At 43.9% G+C, this 17,110-nt stretch overlaps 1 protein-coding gene and 1 pseudogene across 2 annotated transcripts in view; both read left to right on the forward strand.

Moving 5' to 3' along the window:
• Positions 1–8,305, forward strand: part of si:ch211-126j24.1 (phosphofurin acidic cluster sorting protein 2) — an 86,029-nt gene extending 77,724 nt beyond the window's left edge. For both annotated transcript variants that reach the window (XM_048248784.1, XM_048248785.1), the window contains exons 21-24: positions 129–267; positions 1,049–1,272; positions 2,296–2,409; positions 4,718–8,305. In XM_048248784.1, coding sequence (XP_048104741.1) covers positions 129–267; positions 1,049–1,272; positions 2,296–2,409; positions 4,718–4,833 — 593 coding nt within the window. In that variant the 3' untranslated portion in view covers positions 4,834–8,305. The remainder of the gene's footprint in view (positions 1–128; positions 268–1,048; positions 1,273–2,295; positions 2,410–4,717) is intronic.
• Positions 8,306–8,898: 593 nt separating this feature from the next.
• Positions 8,899–17,110, forward strand: part of LOC125298111 — a 39,418-nt pseudogene continuing 31,206 nt past the window's right edge.

Raw genomic sequence — 17,110 nt, forward strand, 5'->3', positions numbered from 1 at the left:
GTACTTAACAGTATTGGCAAAGTTCACAGCTCAAAAAAAGGAAAGACTGACAAATAGACAGAAACAATAACAAAACAATAAATAGTAATAAATAAATCATCATCTCTCTCTCTCTTTCTCTGCTGTAGTGGACTCTGATGACTGCATGGTTACCGGGGTGACCATGCTGTCATCCCCCCCACCTCAGACAGGGGCACAGTACGCCAAAGACCTGACCTGCACCCCACCCTCCTCCCCCTCCGTCTCCAACGCACTCTCTGGAGCAGGGTAGGTCACCCGGACATGGACACAGACACACACACTTACAGTACACACACACACGGACATTCATTTATAAATTGTTTGGCTGGCAACTATTTCATGGATCGGCAACTATTTTGGGAATTGATTGATCACTTTGTGTCATTTTACAAAGAAAATACCTACAAATTCTGATTTCAGCTTCTTAAACGTGAATATATATATTTTTTTCTGCTTTGCTTACACCTGTAAACTAAACTAAATATCTTTGGTGTGGACAAAGCAGGGAATTTGAGGACATAATCTTGGCCTCTTACTCTTACTACGGAAATAATCGTTAGTTACAGCCCTACATCACAGGCCCCAGAACAGCAGCTCCAGCAGAGACATTAAAAAGATGTAGAGATAGTCCGTTTGTGTGTGTGTGTGTGTGTGTGTGTGTGTGTGTGTGTGTGTGTGTGTGTGTGTGTGTGTGTGTGTGTGTGTGTGTGTCTGTCTGTCTGTCTCTGTGTCTGTGTGAGTGCTTCTTTCTGTATGTGTGTATATGTGTATGTATATGTGAGAGTATCTCGTTTTCAAGCACGTGTGTGTTCTGTGTGTTTTGTGTTTGAGAGTTGTAGTAGCCTCTGGATATAAGTGCATGCATCTATGCATGTATTTAGATTAATACACAGTTTACATACAGTGCAGTATACTTAATGAGTTTACATATATTGCAGATTTTCAACATACATACATTTATGCTTTAGGTTCACATTCTATGTGTGTGTGTTGCTGTGTGTGTGCGCGTGTGTGTGTGTGTGCTCAGTTCTCCGTGCACTGGCGGAGAGGTGATGGGTCTGCAGGTGGACTACTGGACGCTGCCGGGCGTGGAGAAGCGCAAGGAGGGTGAGAAGAGGGACGTGGGCGTCAAGAACACGCTCAAGAGCAACTTCCGCTCGCTGGCCGTCTCCCGCGTGCCCGCAGGGGGCGAACTGGCGCCGCCGCCCGGAATGGCCATGACCGTCGTCATGAAGGAGAAGAACAAGAAGGGTGAGAGAGAGAGGGGGGAGAGAGAGAAAGAGGGAGAGAGGGAGAAGGGGGGAAATGGAGAGAGAGAATGAGAGAGGAAGAGGGAGAGAGCGAGAGAAGTGGGGAGAGAGAGACTGAGTGAGAGAGAGATAGACGAGAGAGAGGGAGAGACTAGAGAGAGAGGGAGAGAGAAAGAGAGAGAGGGGGGGAGGGCTTTTCCAAACTAGCCCTTGGCCTACACCCTCTTCCACCCCCTGAGAATTGGTTTCAGATGGCATTTAATGACCCTCACGTTTAATGACCGTCACGGGAAATGGTGTAGGAACAGGGTGTAGGGACAAGAAGAGGAGTGGGGGGGGCAGAAGTTATGACTAATAAAGGTGATATGGGTTTACATGGATTTATTTCCTGGGTTAGTGTTTCTGTGCCTGGAGTGGTATAGAGAGATGGGGTGGCAACTCCCATTTCATTTTTCCATTTCATCATCATTTTTTCAATTTTCTGATTCCTCAGAAGTATATACATGCATAGCAGGAATTTAGGTATGTTTCCTGAAAATGCTCAAATAACATTCATAGATTGTTGCATCCACATCAAGTCATTTAACCAGACAGCCTGCCCTCTCCAGATAGCCCTTTACTGAGTGAGTGAGCGCAGAACACTGAACGTTGATTCACTCGACTGATAACTGTAAACAACCCCATCCGACACCCCATCCGACATCAGTTTCCTTGTATCTTGTGTCTGTGTCTGCCAGTCTCGCCCTGTTCTCAGAACAGCCCGAGGCTCACTTACTGCAGGTCTTTCTCTGGGATATCAAAGTTTAATGGATTGCAAGAGACTCGCTGTGCTTCGTCTCTCTCCATTTCAGCTCAGATCAAAGGGCTCCATCTTGCATTGTTAAGGTCTACAGATGCAAAAGGAAAAAGAAAAAAGCTGTAGTACTACGTTATGTAACCAGCTATTGATACATTTTCTATTAAATGTGTGTGTGTGTGTGTGTGTGTGTGTGTGTGTGTGTGTGTGTGTGTGTGTTGTGTGCAGTGATTTTCCTGAGCAAGAAGCTCAAAGAGAAGGACGTGGACTCGAAGAGCCAGGTGATCGAGGGCATCAGTCGCCTCATCTGCACTGCCAAACACCAGCACACCATGCTGAGAGGTACGTGGAGGCTCACACACACACACACACAAGCGCACACACACACACAAGCACACACACACACACACACACACACACACACACACACACACACAGTCTATGAGACACTGCCTCACTTACACTGTGTATTTAATGTGCCCAGATGATGGACGTTTTTCGACCAGCAGAGAGCTGGTTGTTGAACTGGTTCCATTCTGAACTCTTTGAGCCTTTGTAGTATCTAGTGAATCAGCCCACATATCCACCAGTTTGGGAAGGAAACATGGATGCGTCATAACTAACTAGGTATAACTAACTAGCGTGTATAACTGAACTGTAGAATGACACACCCACCCTGGTTCTCAAGGGGGAAAAAACAACTACTTTTTGGTCTAAACCCATTTAGTTTTGGTCAAAATGCTCCAAATGGTTCAACATCTGGGGGCATGAATCAGAACAGGAGGCCATTCTCTGTTGAAAGAATGTGTGGAACTTACAGAGTTCTCTGCTGCCACCCTGTGGCGACATTGAGAATTGCGTCACCAGATTTTTTTCTCCACCCAATTGTTGGAGTTAGGGTGACCAGACGTCCTGAGCAATTCGGGACAGTCCCGAAATCTAAGCGTTTATCCCGAATCCCGAATCCGGCCCTAATTGTCCCGAACATTATACTCAATCAGAATACTGAGTAGTTATTTTCTGATAAACATTAAAAACTGTCCGTAGAGAGGTTGAGTCGACTGCATGCAGCCCCCGACTGCAGCTAAGTGTCTGGATGCAGCCCCAGCTACTTTGTTTCTTTTTTGACGTTCTATAATTAGCCGCGAATATGCACTGATTTTAGCTCATTTTTATTCATTCCTTGACATGGCTGATGTACCGGAACCCCAACATGCCGCTAAAAAGCAAAAGGCTAATTGTCTGATAGCCTAAATATGAATCACAGACCAGGCCCAGATGTAGAATATGAGTCTGGGCCAGATCCGCACCAATTGCCATGGCAATAATAACTGTACCAGTTCTGGCCCAGATCTGTCTCTGATCCGTAATTCCAACCTGTTCCGGTATTGGCCCGTTGGAAGAAATGACCACGGGGCAGGTCCGTTTAGTGGATCTGCGCCAAATGCTAATGAAGATCTGGACCAGATCTGGCCCAAATATATTTTGCTGTCTGGGAAACGTCTATGCAGGTACCGGGAGGAGTGGATGGGGAGGTACCCGTGGATTGATAAAGCCTTACGCGACGAAATGAAAGCATTCTGCAAAGTGTGTAGAAGAGAGTTTGGTGTTTCTGTTTTATAGAGTAGGCCTAGATGAAGAGAGCTAGTTGCAGCAGCCGGGCCGGGACATTGAATGTGCAGGCAGCGCAGCAGGCAGAGCCAGCAGTGATTAATTGGTCGCGTCATGTGTGCAAAAAAATACGTCGGAAGTTCGGCCTAATGTCCGATGTCGTTTTAACATAATCTACTTAATCTAACAATTATTTTGTATTCTTACTTAATGACCCATAGTTTTGGCAAGGCTTGTTATTAGCGTTAGGCTATTATCCTTATTCTGAAAGGTCTGATTTGCACTGTTACGCAGTCATTGTTTTTTTTTTCCCACAATGACATTCCCAACATGATTTCTATGTTGTATTTTGAGGCAGACTCGATGTTTGAATAAAAAAGTGTTTTGGTACAGGTTTGAAAATTCATTATCTTTTATAATAGTCTATGTAGACCTACATAGACTATTATACCCCCCCCCGCGAAAAAAAAGCTTCCCGAATTTCAGCCAATCTCATCTGGTCACCCTAGCTGGAGTGTGTAGGAATGTTTGATATATCTTTTACAGGTTGCTAATTTACAAGAACAGACATACCAAGTAGGTACTAGAGCAGGGGTCTCCAACAGGTAGCTCAGGTAGTTTTTAAGGAAAATGTTTGCTAATTTGATGACTAAGTCATTTGGTAACCTGATCAAATTCCTATCAAATCAAATTCACAATCCACAAAGACAGAAGGTAAAGGAATTGAAAGGAGCTCTAAAACCCATACGAAACGTATTCAGCTGTGTTGGGTGGAGATCAGCTATGTGAATACATGCTACTACTAACAGTCTATAAAACATTAGTAGCTCTCGGCCATGTTCATTTTGTCAAAGTAGCTCTTGGAGGAAAAAAGGTTGGAGACCCCTGTACCCTGTGTTAACAGTGTGTTTTAAGCCATAAATCTCCTTACTACAGCACTACTCACTATAGTCTTGAAACTGTCTTAGCCAAGATGACTAGAGGAAGGCCTGCGACTGGGCCGGCATGTGCTCACGCTGTTGGTTGTAATTCTCCGCAGTGTCCATCGACGGCGTGGAGTGGAATGACGTCAAGTTTTTCCAGCTGGCCGCCCAGTGGCCCACCCACGTCAAGCACTTCCCCGTCGGAGTCTTCGGCTACACCAAGCCCATCTGAACCCCCCCCACCCCACACACACACACACACACACACACACACACACACACACACACACACACACACACACACACATCTCTGCCCCACCCCACCCCACCCTATCCTCACACTCCACACCTCCTCCTCACCTCCTGAGATCCCCGCAGATCTTAAACCCTCCGAGAGAGAGAGGGAGAGCGAGAGGGAGGGATGGGGCTTCTGGACTGTTACAGTGCAACGGCGGGAAAAGGCAAATCAATTCATAAAGAGTGACTCTTCGACAAGGAAGCAAACAAGGAAAACAAAAAACAAAAAATACTGCAAAATGTAAGAATGGAAGGAAGATGGAAAGAAGGAATAAATGACAGAAAGTCAAGGACAAACTGATTTTCCTGTGGAAAAGGAATATGACAAGAAGTGTTGACTTTTGGAACCTGTGAGTCACCGCCATCTTGGCCACCTACCCCCCATACTGGATGTTGTCACGGTGGTTTGTTAATGTTGTTGGTGTGTAGCTGCCCCCTTCTACGCAGCTCAAGTAGGAGGGAAAAAAAACAAACTGTTTTTTAAATGTGTGTTCAAGCGTATGTGCTGCCTTTTAAAAGATGCAACAAAAAAAAAAGACGAAAAAAAACTAGACAAAACACACGTTTCAGTCACAGCGTGTGTCGTCATGAGGAGATGGTAGCCAGCATATCAGGCAGCTTGGTTTTGCACTTTTTTGTTGTTTGTTTATTTTGTATAAGAAAGTGTTATGATTTTTTGTTTAGATGTTATTATTTCTGTGAAATCCTGTGAGTAGGTGCTCTTTTTGTGCTATGTTAAAAGGGGTTGGGAGACTTAAGTGAGTGTGTGTGTCTGTGTGTGTGTGTGCGTGTGTGTGTGCGTGTGCATGCACATTCGTGTGTGTCATAGTGTGTTAGGGTGCTTAGATAATGAAGTGTTGCTCTGAGACAGAACTTTTTTCCCTCTAACCTGAGAGGAATGTACTCGCACTCCTGTTCTAGTCTACATTTTTAGTCCATTCAAAGTGACTTCAGTGACTCCAGTTTCTTTTTTATATAGGACCTCATTTACTTAACTGGCTAACATTCTTGCCTTTTTTCTTTTGAAATGAATATGTGTGTGTGTGTGAATTTGAAGATAAAAAAATAGTGCAGAATCCAGGAGCCTATTTTACGTAGGGAGATGTTGGAGAAGTCGGATGCTCATGCACATATAGAAGGCCTTAACGACAAAGTAAAAACCAGACAGAAACGATTTTTGGCTAAAAAAGGTTTTTCTTTTCACTCTTGGTCACCATACAGAGTCTCCACCTGCACACTGCTGCGTTGGCCTTTATGGGTTGCGGTCAGCACAGCTCTCAAACCGCCTTTTGGCAGGCCGTGCCCTCCTCGTGCCGGTGGTGTCCACAGTGCCCCCCTGTGGATACACGATGGTAGTGCTGCCGTTTAAAACCATTCGTGTGTCTTTTACCATCCTCACGAGGGTCAGTGCCCCTCACGAGGGTCAGATACTGATGGTCAGCTGTGCTGGCAGCCGACAGTGTCCCCCCCCTAAGGGTTCGGCGTGCGCGGCATTGTGGGTTGGTGGTAGCCATGGCGTCTGGGGAAACTGGCCGGTGTTGGCAACGTTGGCACCTTTTGTGTTGTGCCCACTCCTGGCCCCTGAGTGCCACTGCTTGGCAGCGCCATGTCACACAGCCATCCAGCTACTCTGCTGATATTGGCACGGTGGACATCTGCATTTTTTTTTTTGGTGATATTTTTCCTTTTTTTCGACGAGCGCAGGACTTTCAAACCTTCTCTGATTTTAAGGGCTGATAACCACTGTGGAAGTCTGGAAGGGCGCGAATGCTGGAACATACACGAGGGGAGGTAAACCCCCGAGCAAAGACTCTTTGAAGATTTACTATGTGTAGGTCTTCTCTTTCTCTTTCTCTTTCTTGCTCTCTCTCTCTCTCTCTCTCTCTCTCTCTTCTCCATTTCTCTGGTTTTCTTCCTCTCTCACTGTTTCTTCTTCTTCTCTGCCACATTATGAAAAACCCTTTAATACTGAGTGTGTTTGCATTGCATGACAATTTTTAGCTTTAGACCGTTTGGAAGTGATTGGTCTGCTGTGACGGGGGATATTTTTTTCAAAAACGCTTGAAACCGCAATTTCGACTTGATGTTACATGGTGTCTAAGCGTCATCTAAGGACTAAGGCAAAAAACAAGAGAATGTCATTAACAAGTGTTTATATACTGTATGTATGTGGGTATGTCTGTGTGTGTGTGTGTGTTGTTCATTTGGGTGCATAACACAGTTGAGTGTGTACATTTGGTTGTGTGTGTTTATTTCCAGGGAGTCGCATCGAGACCTGCTTTGGTCTCCTGTTTCGGGAAGGGTGTACTGTGAAAAATGTGGTGATCCTATGGAACTTGCCTAAAGGGAATGTGTGTGTGTGCATGTGTGCGTTTGATTAAACTGGAGCGAAACGTGGCGCTTTATCGTTTGGATTGATATTGTACAAACGTATTCTCCAACTGTAAAACTCTGGAAGAACTGTGGATGTTTTAGCCCCCCCCCCCCCCCTCCTTCTCTCTGACTTTCTCTGTCTCTGAAGTTGATGGTGAAACTTACAGTATAACTACAATGTATGTTGTTTTAAACGTTTATTGTACAGATTACCTTTTTTTGTTCAAGAAGGTATGAAATTTGAAGGCCTGTGAGCTATGAAAAGGTCAATATGCCTTTTTTTTAGACATTGGAGAAAGAGAAACGTTCTCTCACTGTCAGCTGACTCCAGGCTAGGTTCTATCCTCATCTTTTAAAGCACTACTTTGTCTGCCATTTTGAGAAGACTGCCCTTCGGTCTAAACAACTTAAGAGCTAACAGGAAATGATATGTACTCTAATATTGGGTCAGACCTGGTTTCGTTTTGAAATTTTAAAATGCGGACGTCTTTGCACAAAGTTATTTTTTTTAAATTATATGACAGTATTCTTTTTTAAAAAATAGACCACTGAGGAAAAGTCTTTTGTTGGCTATTTTGTATAGTTTTGTTGTGTATGTACAAAACAAATTGTATTGTTTCATATCGTTTTAACTTTTTTCGTGCAATGTCTTACACATAGCTTTTGTGTACTCCGAAACGTTCAGATTTTAACCTGGCTTGCGTTCTAAAAAAAAAAAAAAAAAAAAACTATTATTAACTGTTCATTGTTGTGGTTGTTTTTATGGCCCTTTTTCAAAAAGGAGTTGAGCTCTTTTATAGATGAGTTTGTTGTTTTTATTCTTCTGACATTTCAGCTGTAGGTGAGAGACTGAGACTCCAGCCGGTGTGATGAGGTTTTATAAGTGCACAGAAGAAGACTTGTGTGTGTTTGTATCCTTTTCTCGCTTCTCTCTTTTTTTGTATTTGATAAATACTTAAATAACTATTCTTCAAATTCATACACAAATTACAAATATTGATGAGAATAATAATAAAAAAAAAACATGGAAAACAGTTGACTTGTCTGATTTTGCCTTCTGTACATTTCTTTGTTAATTATTTTCAGTAACATAATCATTTTACAGTAATGTATGGTTGAGAACACAATAAGTAGGCGTCCTGGTCAATAAAGTAAGGTCACTTAGTTTTTCACACATAATTTCTTTAAAAAAAAAAAAAAAAAAAGGTCCATAATGACTTAGCCTAGGTTAACTGGTTACAGTCAGCGGCTGTTACTGTTTATTTATGACTGTGAAAATGAGTAGCCTACCAGCAGGTGGCACTACAGAAATGTAAATAAGCTGTAATATAATAACTTGTGATTACACATCAAACCGCCTTAGTTTCATCATCTTCGCTCCATAACACTTGTATTGTCAGCCAACTTGTTATATTTATCGTATGTTGATTTTCTTAATTGTTGTATTAGCCTACGTGAAAATGTGTGAAGAATAACAATTAAACTAACTTGGAATACATTGTTTTGAACTTACAATGAAACAAAGCGGCTAAGCCATATTGTACGGTAAATAGCCTACAAATATTCCCCCACAAGTAACACAAGAACACGCTCATTTCCATCACTCTGTCACCCCACAGCCACCTATGACAGCCACGCCCGATGCTGCAAGTGAAAAAAAAAAAAAAATCAAAACAAACGTCATCTCCAAACACCCGCGCTGAGGACACTGGGACGGTAAAGTCCGCCGGGGAGTAGACATTTTGGATTTAAAGCGACAAAGAGCCTCTATGCAAAGCCCCAGGCTGTGATCCGCTGTCGGGACATAAACACCGCTAACGTTAACTGTTTCGAGAGAGTGACAGCCAACCAACTACACATCAGGCAGCTCTATGAAAGTAAAACATTTCGTGAGGCAAGCGTACTGTGCGTTTGCTGTAGAATGGGGTTGTCCTGACTGATCCGAAGAGTCTCTCGTCTGTCTCCCGTATCGTCGCCTTTTTCGCCCCGTGTTGTTGAAGAGCGTCGGTGGCGGCTCCACTGCGGATAGCTGTGTGATCACCGAGTCGACGCGAAGTTGCCGACCGGCGAGGGAGTGACTGAAATCGCTGGTATGTTACTGAATTGATCCACTGTACGGCTCTGTGTTGTGCTTGCCAGGGTCATTCGATCCCCTTGACGCATATTAACATTAAAATGTTGTAGTATCGGGTTATTACAGTAGACACATATTATGTCAATGTCATTCTATGTTAGCCAACGTTACAGTAACTGCGTGCTAACGCTTGCTGCACACCTGCCCTGTAATCTGACGTTGGCTAAGGGACGGGCAAAATGTTGATTTGCCAGAAAAAAATATCCAGAATCCAACATTATTTTTCAGGCACCTCAGTGTCAGTGGTGGTGGTGGTAGATAGAATGGTACATTTATTTGCCTTTCTATTCACTATCTCGCCACAGTTACCCACTATGTTGACATGATGGCGATTAACTGGATTATCAAAGGCTGCAACCTTGTAGCCTCCTTTTAGACTGTGGCGACGGTGACCGATGATCATGGCCAGTTAATATACCGTCAACCCACCCTTAATTAACTAGAGACCCAAGTTCCCAACATCACCATTGTTTACCATCGGTGCGCTACATTCAGATCGACCCTTAAATAAGATTGATTCAGAAGGCGTAGCCTAATTCAGTTCAGGTATTGGTGTTACGTGAAGGGTGAGCTCCAAAGCCGTTATCGTGATTTTAAGGTAGGCCAGGTGAGTTGAGAGCAAAGTCCAGATAGGCAAACTGCCACCCTGCACTTTACGTAATGGACGTCATTTCACAATTTTCTTCTCTGAAAACACCTCTCTATTCTTACTTCTGTTCTTTGTGCAAGTGAGAAACCGTGGTTGCGTGTTTTAGACATCCATTATGCAGTGGTCTGTGGCCCCATGCCAATGTATGGGTGTTCTGTATCTGTTACCTCCATTATCATGTGCCACTGTGTGTGTGTGTGTGTGTGTGAGAGAGAGTGAGTCAGGGAGACTGTTTACTATTCAGGTAATGTTAGGCTATGACTTTTTTTGTATGTTTGTGTTCTTAAACCATTTCTGAGCAGAGAAGTAACGTTGGTGATAACTCAGTAGATTCATCTTTGTCTTTATATTAGGATCCATCTTTGTCTTTATATTAGGATCCATCTTTGTCTTTATATTAGGATCCATCTTTGTCTCATATTATCCTAACTGGGCTAATGGTTCTGAGTCTCCTCTATCCTCCCCATTGTGCTTGAGAGAGACATCTACCCATCTGGTTTGACAAATGTGTCTGTGTGTGTGTGTGTGTGTGTTTGTGTGTTTTAGTCAAGCTTGCTTGTCATGCCAGGCATAGCAGTCTGCGGTGTGTGAGGTGTGTGGAGGTAGCACTGTGGTGTGTGAGTGTGTAAGCAGGAGGGGGAGTGAAATGACTTGGAGTGACGTCCTCTGGCGATAGACACACTGATGCCACGGGTGTGTGAGTAAGTGTTGCAGAGACTGTTGTGAGAAGGAGTAGTTGAAGAGTCCGGAAAGCCGAGCAGAGACAAACACACACACACACACACACACACACACACACACGCTTCCTGGAAAGTGGCCCCTATCTCACCTCAGCAACACAACATGTTCCATCAAGAACTGATCTCTCATTGTCTCTCTCTATTTCTCTCAAATCTAGAACGAACTCACACATTCTCTCTCCTTCCACTGTTTCTGCTGTCTCCCCTAGCCTGTGGAAATCTTCTCATTATTTCCAACCTCTCTCTCTCTCTCTCTCTCTCTCTCTCTCTCTCTCTCTCTCTCTCTCTCTCCCTCTCTCTCCCTCTCCCTACATCACCCCAGTATAGCAGTGAAGTCTAATCTCCTCAACCCTCACCTGACCCCTTAGGCTCATTAGAGTTGGGAGGTGAGGGGGTCACGATAGCAGCATATTACAATCCTCACACACACACACACACACACACACACACACACACACACACACACACACACTTCAGTCTGTGACTCTATCTCTCTCTCTCATAGATAGCAGCGTGTCTTTTTATAGCATCACACTATTGGCTATCTCTATTGACAGACATGTTGTTATAGGGGCATCTAGGGTAGTAGGATATCACTAACAGTATACAGTGTAGCAAGCAACACATTTTATTGACAGACATGTTGTTGTAGGGGCATCTAGGGTAGTAGGATATCACCAACAGTATACAGTGTAGCAAGCAAGACATTTTATTGACAGAAAGCTGTTATTGTCCAGTGATGGTGCAATGGTTGGTAATAGACAGAGACATAGCCCAGTTATTAGCTCAGATATCCTTGTCCTCTTAGGCTATGCACACACACCACACATATGGAAAAATTGCACACATATGCTCCCTAGACTTACACACACACAGACCAATAAAAGGCTAGGGCTGTGCCTGTGATCTGGGCTGCTGAGGCATTATTGATCAGGGTCTGCTCTGGGTTCCGACAGACAGACAGACAGACAGACAGACAGACAGACAGACAGACAGACAGACAGACAGACAGACAGACAGACAGACAGACAGACAGACAGACAGACAGACATGTGTGTGGACTATGTCACTGTATGTGATTTATGGCTGCGTATGACTCATTACTGGACCTGCGTCCGGCCCTCTGGGCCCCATTTCCTGGTCATGACCCAGGGAGGGCACGTGGCTTAGCGTAGGCTGGCCAGTGCTTGTTGTAATGGGGAAGCCATGGCTGATTGTGTTATCTCAGGATGGAAACAGGAATATACTGAACCCATGGAGACAGCACCTATTACAATCACTGATGCCCAAAGGCAAATCTGTTTTTTTTTTTTTTTTTTTTTTTTAGCTGGGCAAAGCAGAGTGACATTTAGTTCCAGAGCATCAAAACATTATCGACATCAGCAGTCAGCCTGGACTATTTGTCACTACTGGACTATCCACCACTACTGGAGGTCTTTGAAGTTGCAGTATGCATTTCTTTCTCTGAGTTGGTAATAAGGCAATAATGTAACTCTGATGATTACGATGTAAGAAAAAGATAACGACGGTCAGTTTGGTGAATCACGCTATGCCCTTTACAGCATGTGCGGACATTTTTTCTCACCTTAAACGTATGAAGCCAACTGCCAAAACATAAAGCCAATGCAGTGTTTCCCAGAGAATTGAATTCCATTTGTGGTGGTTGGTAATTAACTTGAATGTAACAGTTTTTTAACAAATTAGTGCAGTGTGGTTATGATGCTAACTAGATTTAAGCACAATTTAGTACAACCTGGAAAATCATTGCGTGGTGGTCAATGTTGATATTGTGGTGGGCTGCCACAAATAAGTCAATGTATGGGAAACACTGCGATATTAGAAAACATTTGTATATAAAACATTTCTTTCATATTTAGACTTTTTATATTTGTATATAAAACGTTTCTTTCATATTTAGGTAGAGCAGGTCATTTGTCTGCAAACGGCTTATTGCACCTTTCACAAATTGCAAATTGAGAGCTGTCCACAGTGAGTGTGCCATAAACCTAGTGTGTTGTGTGTTGTGTGTGTGGCAGCCAAAGCAAAGACAGGTAAACCATACAGAACAAACGCCCCCAGTGTAGCCTAGTGGGTTGCGCAACCTCACGGCCTCTTTGTAAAAGTGCTGAAGTGCTCTCGTTGTTTGATCTCTTCCTTTTTTTGCTTGTTGTTGACCTTTGAATTGAAGACATCTCCTTCTTTCTTCCCACTTACTTGTGGGCATTTTCTTTTGTGTGTGTGTTAAAAGTTAAAAGTTAACCTGAGATTGACTACTACCCACCTCAGAGGGAAGCAAGTCATGCTGGTGTTGACACTGTTTACCTTAGTGCTCCCTGGCTGTTCTTGACGAAACGCTGTGTGTCTGTGTGTCTGTGTGTCTGTGTCTGTGTGTGTGTGTGTGTGTGTGTCTGTGTCTGTGTGTGTGTGTGTGTGTGTGTCTGTGTGTGTGTGTGTGTGTGTGTGTGTGTGTGTGTGGCAGCCAAACCAAAGACAGGTAATTGGCCTAGTACAGTGGAAAGCACTCTTGTTTCTGCTGCCCACACACAGCATCTCTTTCTTTCTTTCTTTCTTTCTTTCTTTCTTTCTTTCTTTCTTTCTTTCTTTCTTTCTTTCTTTCTTTCTTTCTTTCTTTCTTTCTTTCTTTCTCTCTCTCTCATTCCTGGTTGTGGTGTTGAGTCAGAAGGCTGAGTCAGGTCTGCTGCCTCTCTGCAAACTGATGTGGCATTACAGCACTGCACCTCTCTCTCTCTCACACACACACACACACACACACACACACACACACACACACACACACACACACACACACACACACACACAGATCTGAAGTCATTCTTCAACGGAAATAGTGTAATTGACCTAAGAGAACTCCACCAGCAAAACACACAAAGACACACCCGTATATCACATGCACACAAAGATCTATCCACTTGCCAACCAGCTGTCAACATGCTCTCATGCTCTCACAAATGCCTATACACATTTCCCAACCACAGTCTGTGTGATCTCACACACACTGACACACACACACACACGGTCAAATACCAAGAAATGACGGATATGTTACCCTCCACAAACCACTCACTGTCCCATATTAAAACACACACACACACACACACACACACACACACACACACACACACACACGAGTGCTCTGTCATCTAAATACTGGCTCTGCCTCTCAACCACAGAGGCAGGAGGGCAGTGAGGACACGAGAGAGAGAAAGAGAGAGTGAGAGAAGGAGAAGGAGAAAGAGAGAGAAAGCACGGGACATTGCTGAAGTTGCACATTTCCCTGCTTCTTTATAATATAAGGGGAGCTGCAAAGAATGATGATGATGATGATGATGATGATGATGGTGATTCACCGTAGCATTGTTCGTTCTCTTAGCCTAGCTCCTTGTTCTGTTCTGTGCCAGCACGCACCAAGAGCTAGGTCCGCCCACTGCGCCCTCTAATTCTGAGCAATTCTGTTTTTGATTTTGTTGACGTTAAAAAGCAAAAAGCAAAGTCATTAATTGCACTCTAGGACGTGCTGTTTTATCATCTCCCAGAAGACAATAGAGCAGCAGTTGGCACATGATTTATTACGGTAGCATGATCTGGCATGCTGACCGCAGGAATGTCACTATGTTTGATAATAAGTTGAGGTGGATGGTTGTGCTTTGGTCATCCTTTGCTCTTTGTCCACTGATAGTGTTGAGATTCTGTAGTGTGCCCTGTGTCGAGTGCTGAGTGTTGATGTCTGCAAACGAATGGACATCATGGCATGACAAAGCTGTTGTGAAGTTTAGCATACCACAGCTCTTTAAAATGGGACGGGGCTTGCTGTGCCCTGGTGCTGACGTTTGGTTAAAGCAGTGCAATGCAGTTCTTTTACCTTCAAATAAAGCCTTTAGACTCAATTAGATTCTACAATGACTTGCCAGTGCGTGTCGGAATGTTTAATATTGCTTGGGTGTCGTCTTGGTGCTAAATGTTGAATACTGATGCCAAGAGCCATAAATATCAATTCCTCCATGGCGCTACTTTAAGAAGCTATTCTCAATGTACGGCTTCACAGGCCTCCAAGGTGGCCTGTGAAGATGTCAAGGTCTATTTTGTTTTGTTTGTCGCCACTGCTGTTGAATAATCATCTGTGAAGGCAATTCAGATTCAGCAAAGGGTTAAATACACGCTTGCATTTGGTGCACAGGCAAAGGTAGCAGTGGAAAGCCTCATGCTCCATTTTGGAGATGACACATTCATGCATGTTCCAAGTATTCAATCCCCCCTCCCACACACACACACACACACACACACACACACATTTCACACCTGTGCCTAGTCTTCCAACACACACACACACACACACACACACACACACACACACACCCTTCTCTTCTGATGTCTTACATAAAATCTGCGTATGAGCCCCTAGCAACAGAGACCGTGCGAGCGTCGTCAGAATCACCCATAATTCCACCCGTCTCCTGGATGGGGCGCCGTGAAAATGTTCCATGGCTACCGTGAAGAGACAGTTCAGATGGGCTTCCTAATAGGTGTGTGTGTGTGTGTGTGTGTGTCAAGATGGGGAAATGAGGTGTGGTGAATGCTGATGCATTAAGCCAGTAGTACTCTGGCGGCCTTTTGCAATATTAACACTATTGCAGATGCACACACACACACGTATCGCCTCTCTCATATGGTCTTCTCCCCTGTCAGATTCAGAGTGAGGCTGCCTCTGTTGCCATCTGATGATGCCCATCCATCCCTCTCTGTCTGTCTCACTCACCTCCAGTGTCCTCAACCCACCTGCTACAGGGATGTGTCTGCCTCTTAGCACCCTAAACCAGACCTGTGTGTGTGTGTGTGTGTTTCCTGTGTCTGTGTGTTTGTGTATTCGTGTATTCGTGTGTGTGTTTTCTCCCAAACATAACAACTATGCTCATGACGAAGCTGTTTTCTTCTGTGCTGGATCATCTGGATCATCATTATCTATTCTAGATGTCTACACACACACACACACACACACACACATACACACTTGGGCTCTGTCTTCATCTTGTCTAGATGCCTACCCACAGTGTCCTGTTGTGTGTGAGGTCATGTCGCTCGACCTCTGTTATTGACCACACCCAAGTACTGTCATACTGTGTGTGTGTGTGTGTGTGTGTGTGTGTGTGTAAAAATAACAACACATGCTCGTATTGACAAACTTCTTTTCTTTTGTTTATTTAAAGTGTCAACAACATGCAATAGTCTCTCTCTCTCTCTCTCTCCTATCCTCCTACCCTATCCTCCTATCCTCATTCTCTCTATAACCCTTCTCCTCTCCCTCTAATTATTGAGAGAACCCCCCCCCTCTTTGTCAAGACGCTTCTTCACGTGTGTGTGTGTGTGTGTGTGTGTGTGTGTGTGTGTGGTGGAGGTCTAGAGATGGTCCGCTAGGCCTCCAGAGGTGTTCATCATAAGGGATTAGATGGGTACACTGAGGCTGATGATGCGTTCAGCACCGTCTAGACGACGGCAGCGGAAGTGTCTGAAAATGGCTTTAAGCTCGTCAGGCTCCATGTTTTGCTTCAGTGCTTCTGCGATTAAAAAAAAAATATGACAAAGTAAGGAAAAAAGAAAGTCGTCAGGGCTTAAATTTCATTGCGGGTATTGCGCATAATTTGTTCAAGTCCCGCAACTCTAGCCATCATAATGCGAGAAATTCCCGCATACACTTGTACAGCCTGTCTGATGACGTTAATATAATCATGAAGTGGCGTGAATGCGGTGCTATTGACCGGACGGATCAACTACCGAGTTGAATTGAACATCATCATCAGCCTCATGCAGACGCAGACACACACACACGGAGAGAGAGAGAGAGAGAGAGAGAAACACTTTGCGCTTACGCAAATAGGCTACGCAACCATGGCAAACTTTTACATCTGGAAAGAGCTCCTTGGTAACTATCCTGCTAGCTCAGGTCACGTCAACACTTGATCCCAGAAAGATTGTCTTCGACTTGTTAGTTTTTTGAACATTTATTGCATCTAATGACATAGAAAACATAATGATTTGCATCCACATATCCTTATGCACAACTTTTATTCACTAGCGACTAGCCTAAATTAAAACCGTCAGGCTGAAGGGAGGCTAATTACTCTCACGTATTTTCTTAAAGTGACAGGCACTCAATTACACCTACTCATCACCAATGTGCACTCAATTAGACCTACACACCACATTAAAGATAAGTGTTATAGGTTAAAGGTGCCATGTGTAAGAATTGAGGTAAAAATATCCAAACAATGAGCTACACACATCAAAAGAATGAGAAGAAATA

This window comes from Alosa alosa, chromosome 7, assembly GCF_017589495.1.
Source record: "Alosa alosa isolate M-15738 ecotype Scorff River chromosome 7, AALO_Geno_1.1, whole genome shotgun sequence".
NCBI classification, from domain to species: Eukaryota; Metazoa; Chordata; class Actinopteri; order Clupeiformes; family Clupeidae; genus Alosa; species Alosa alosa.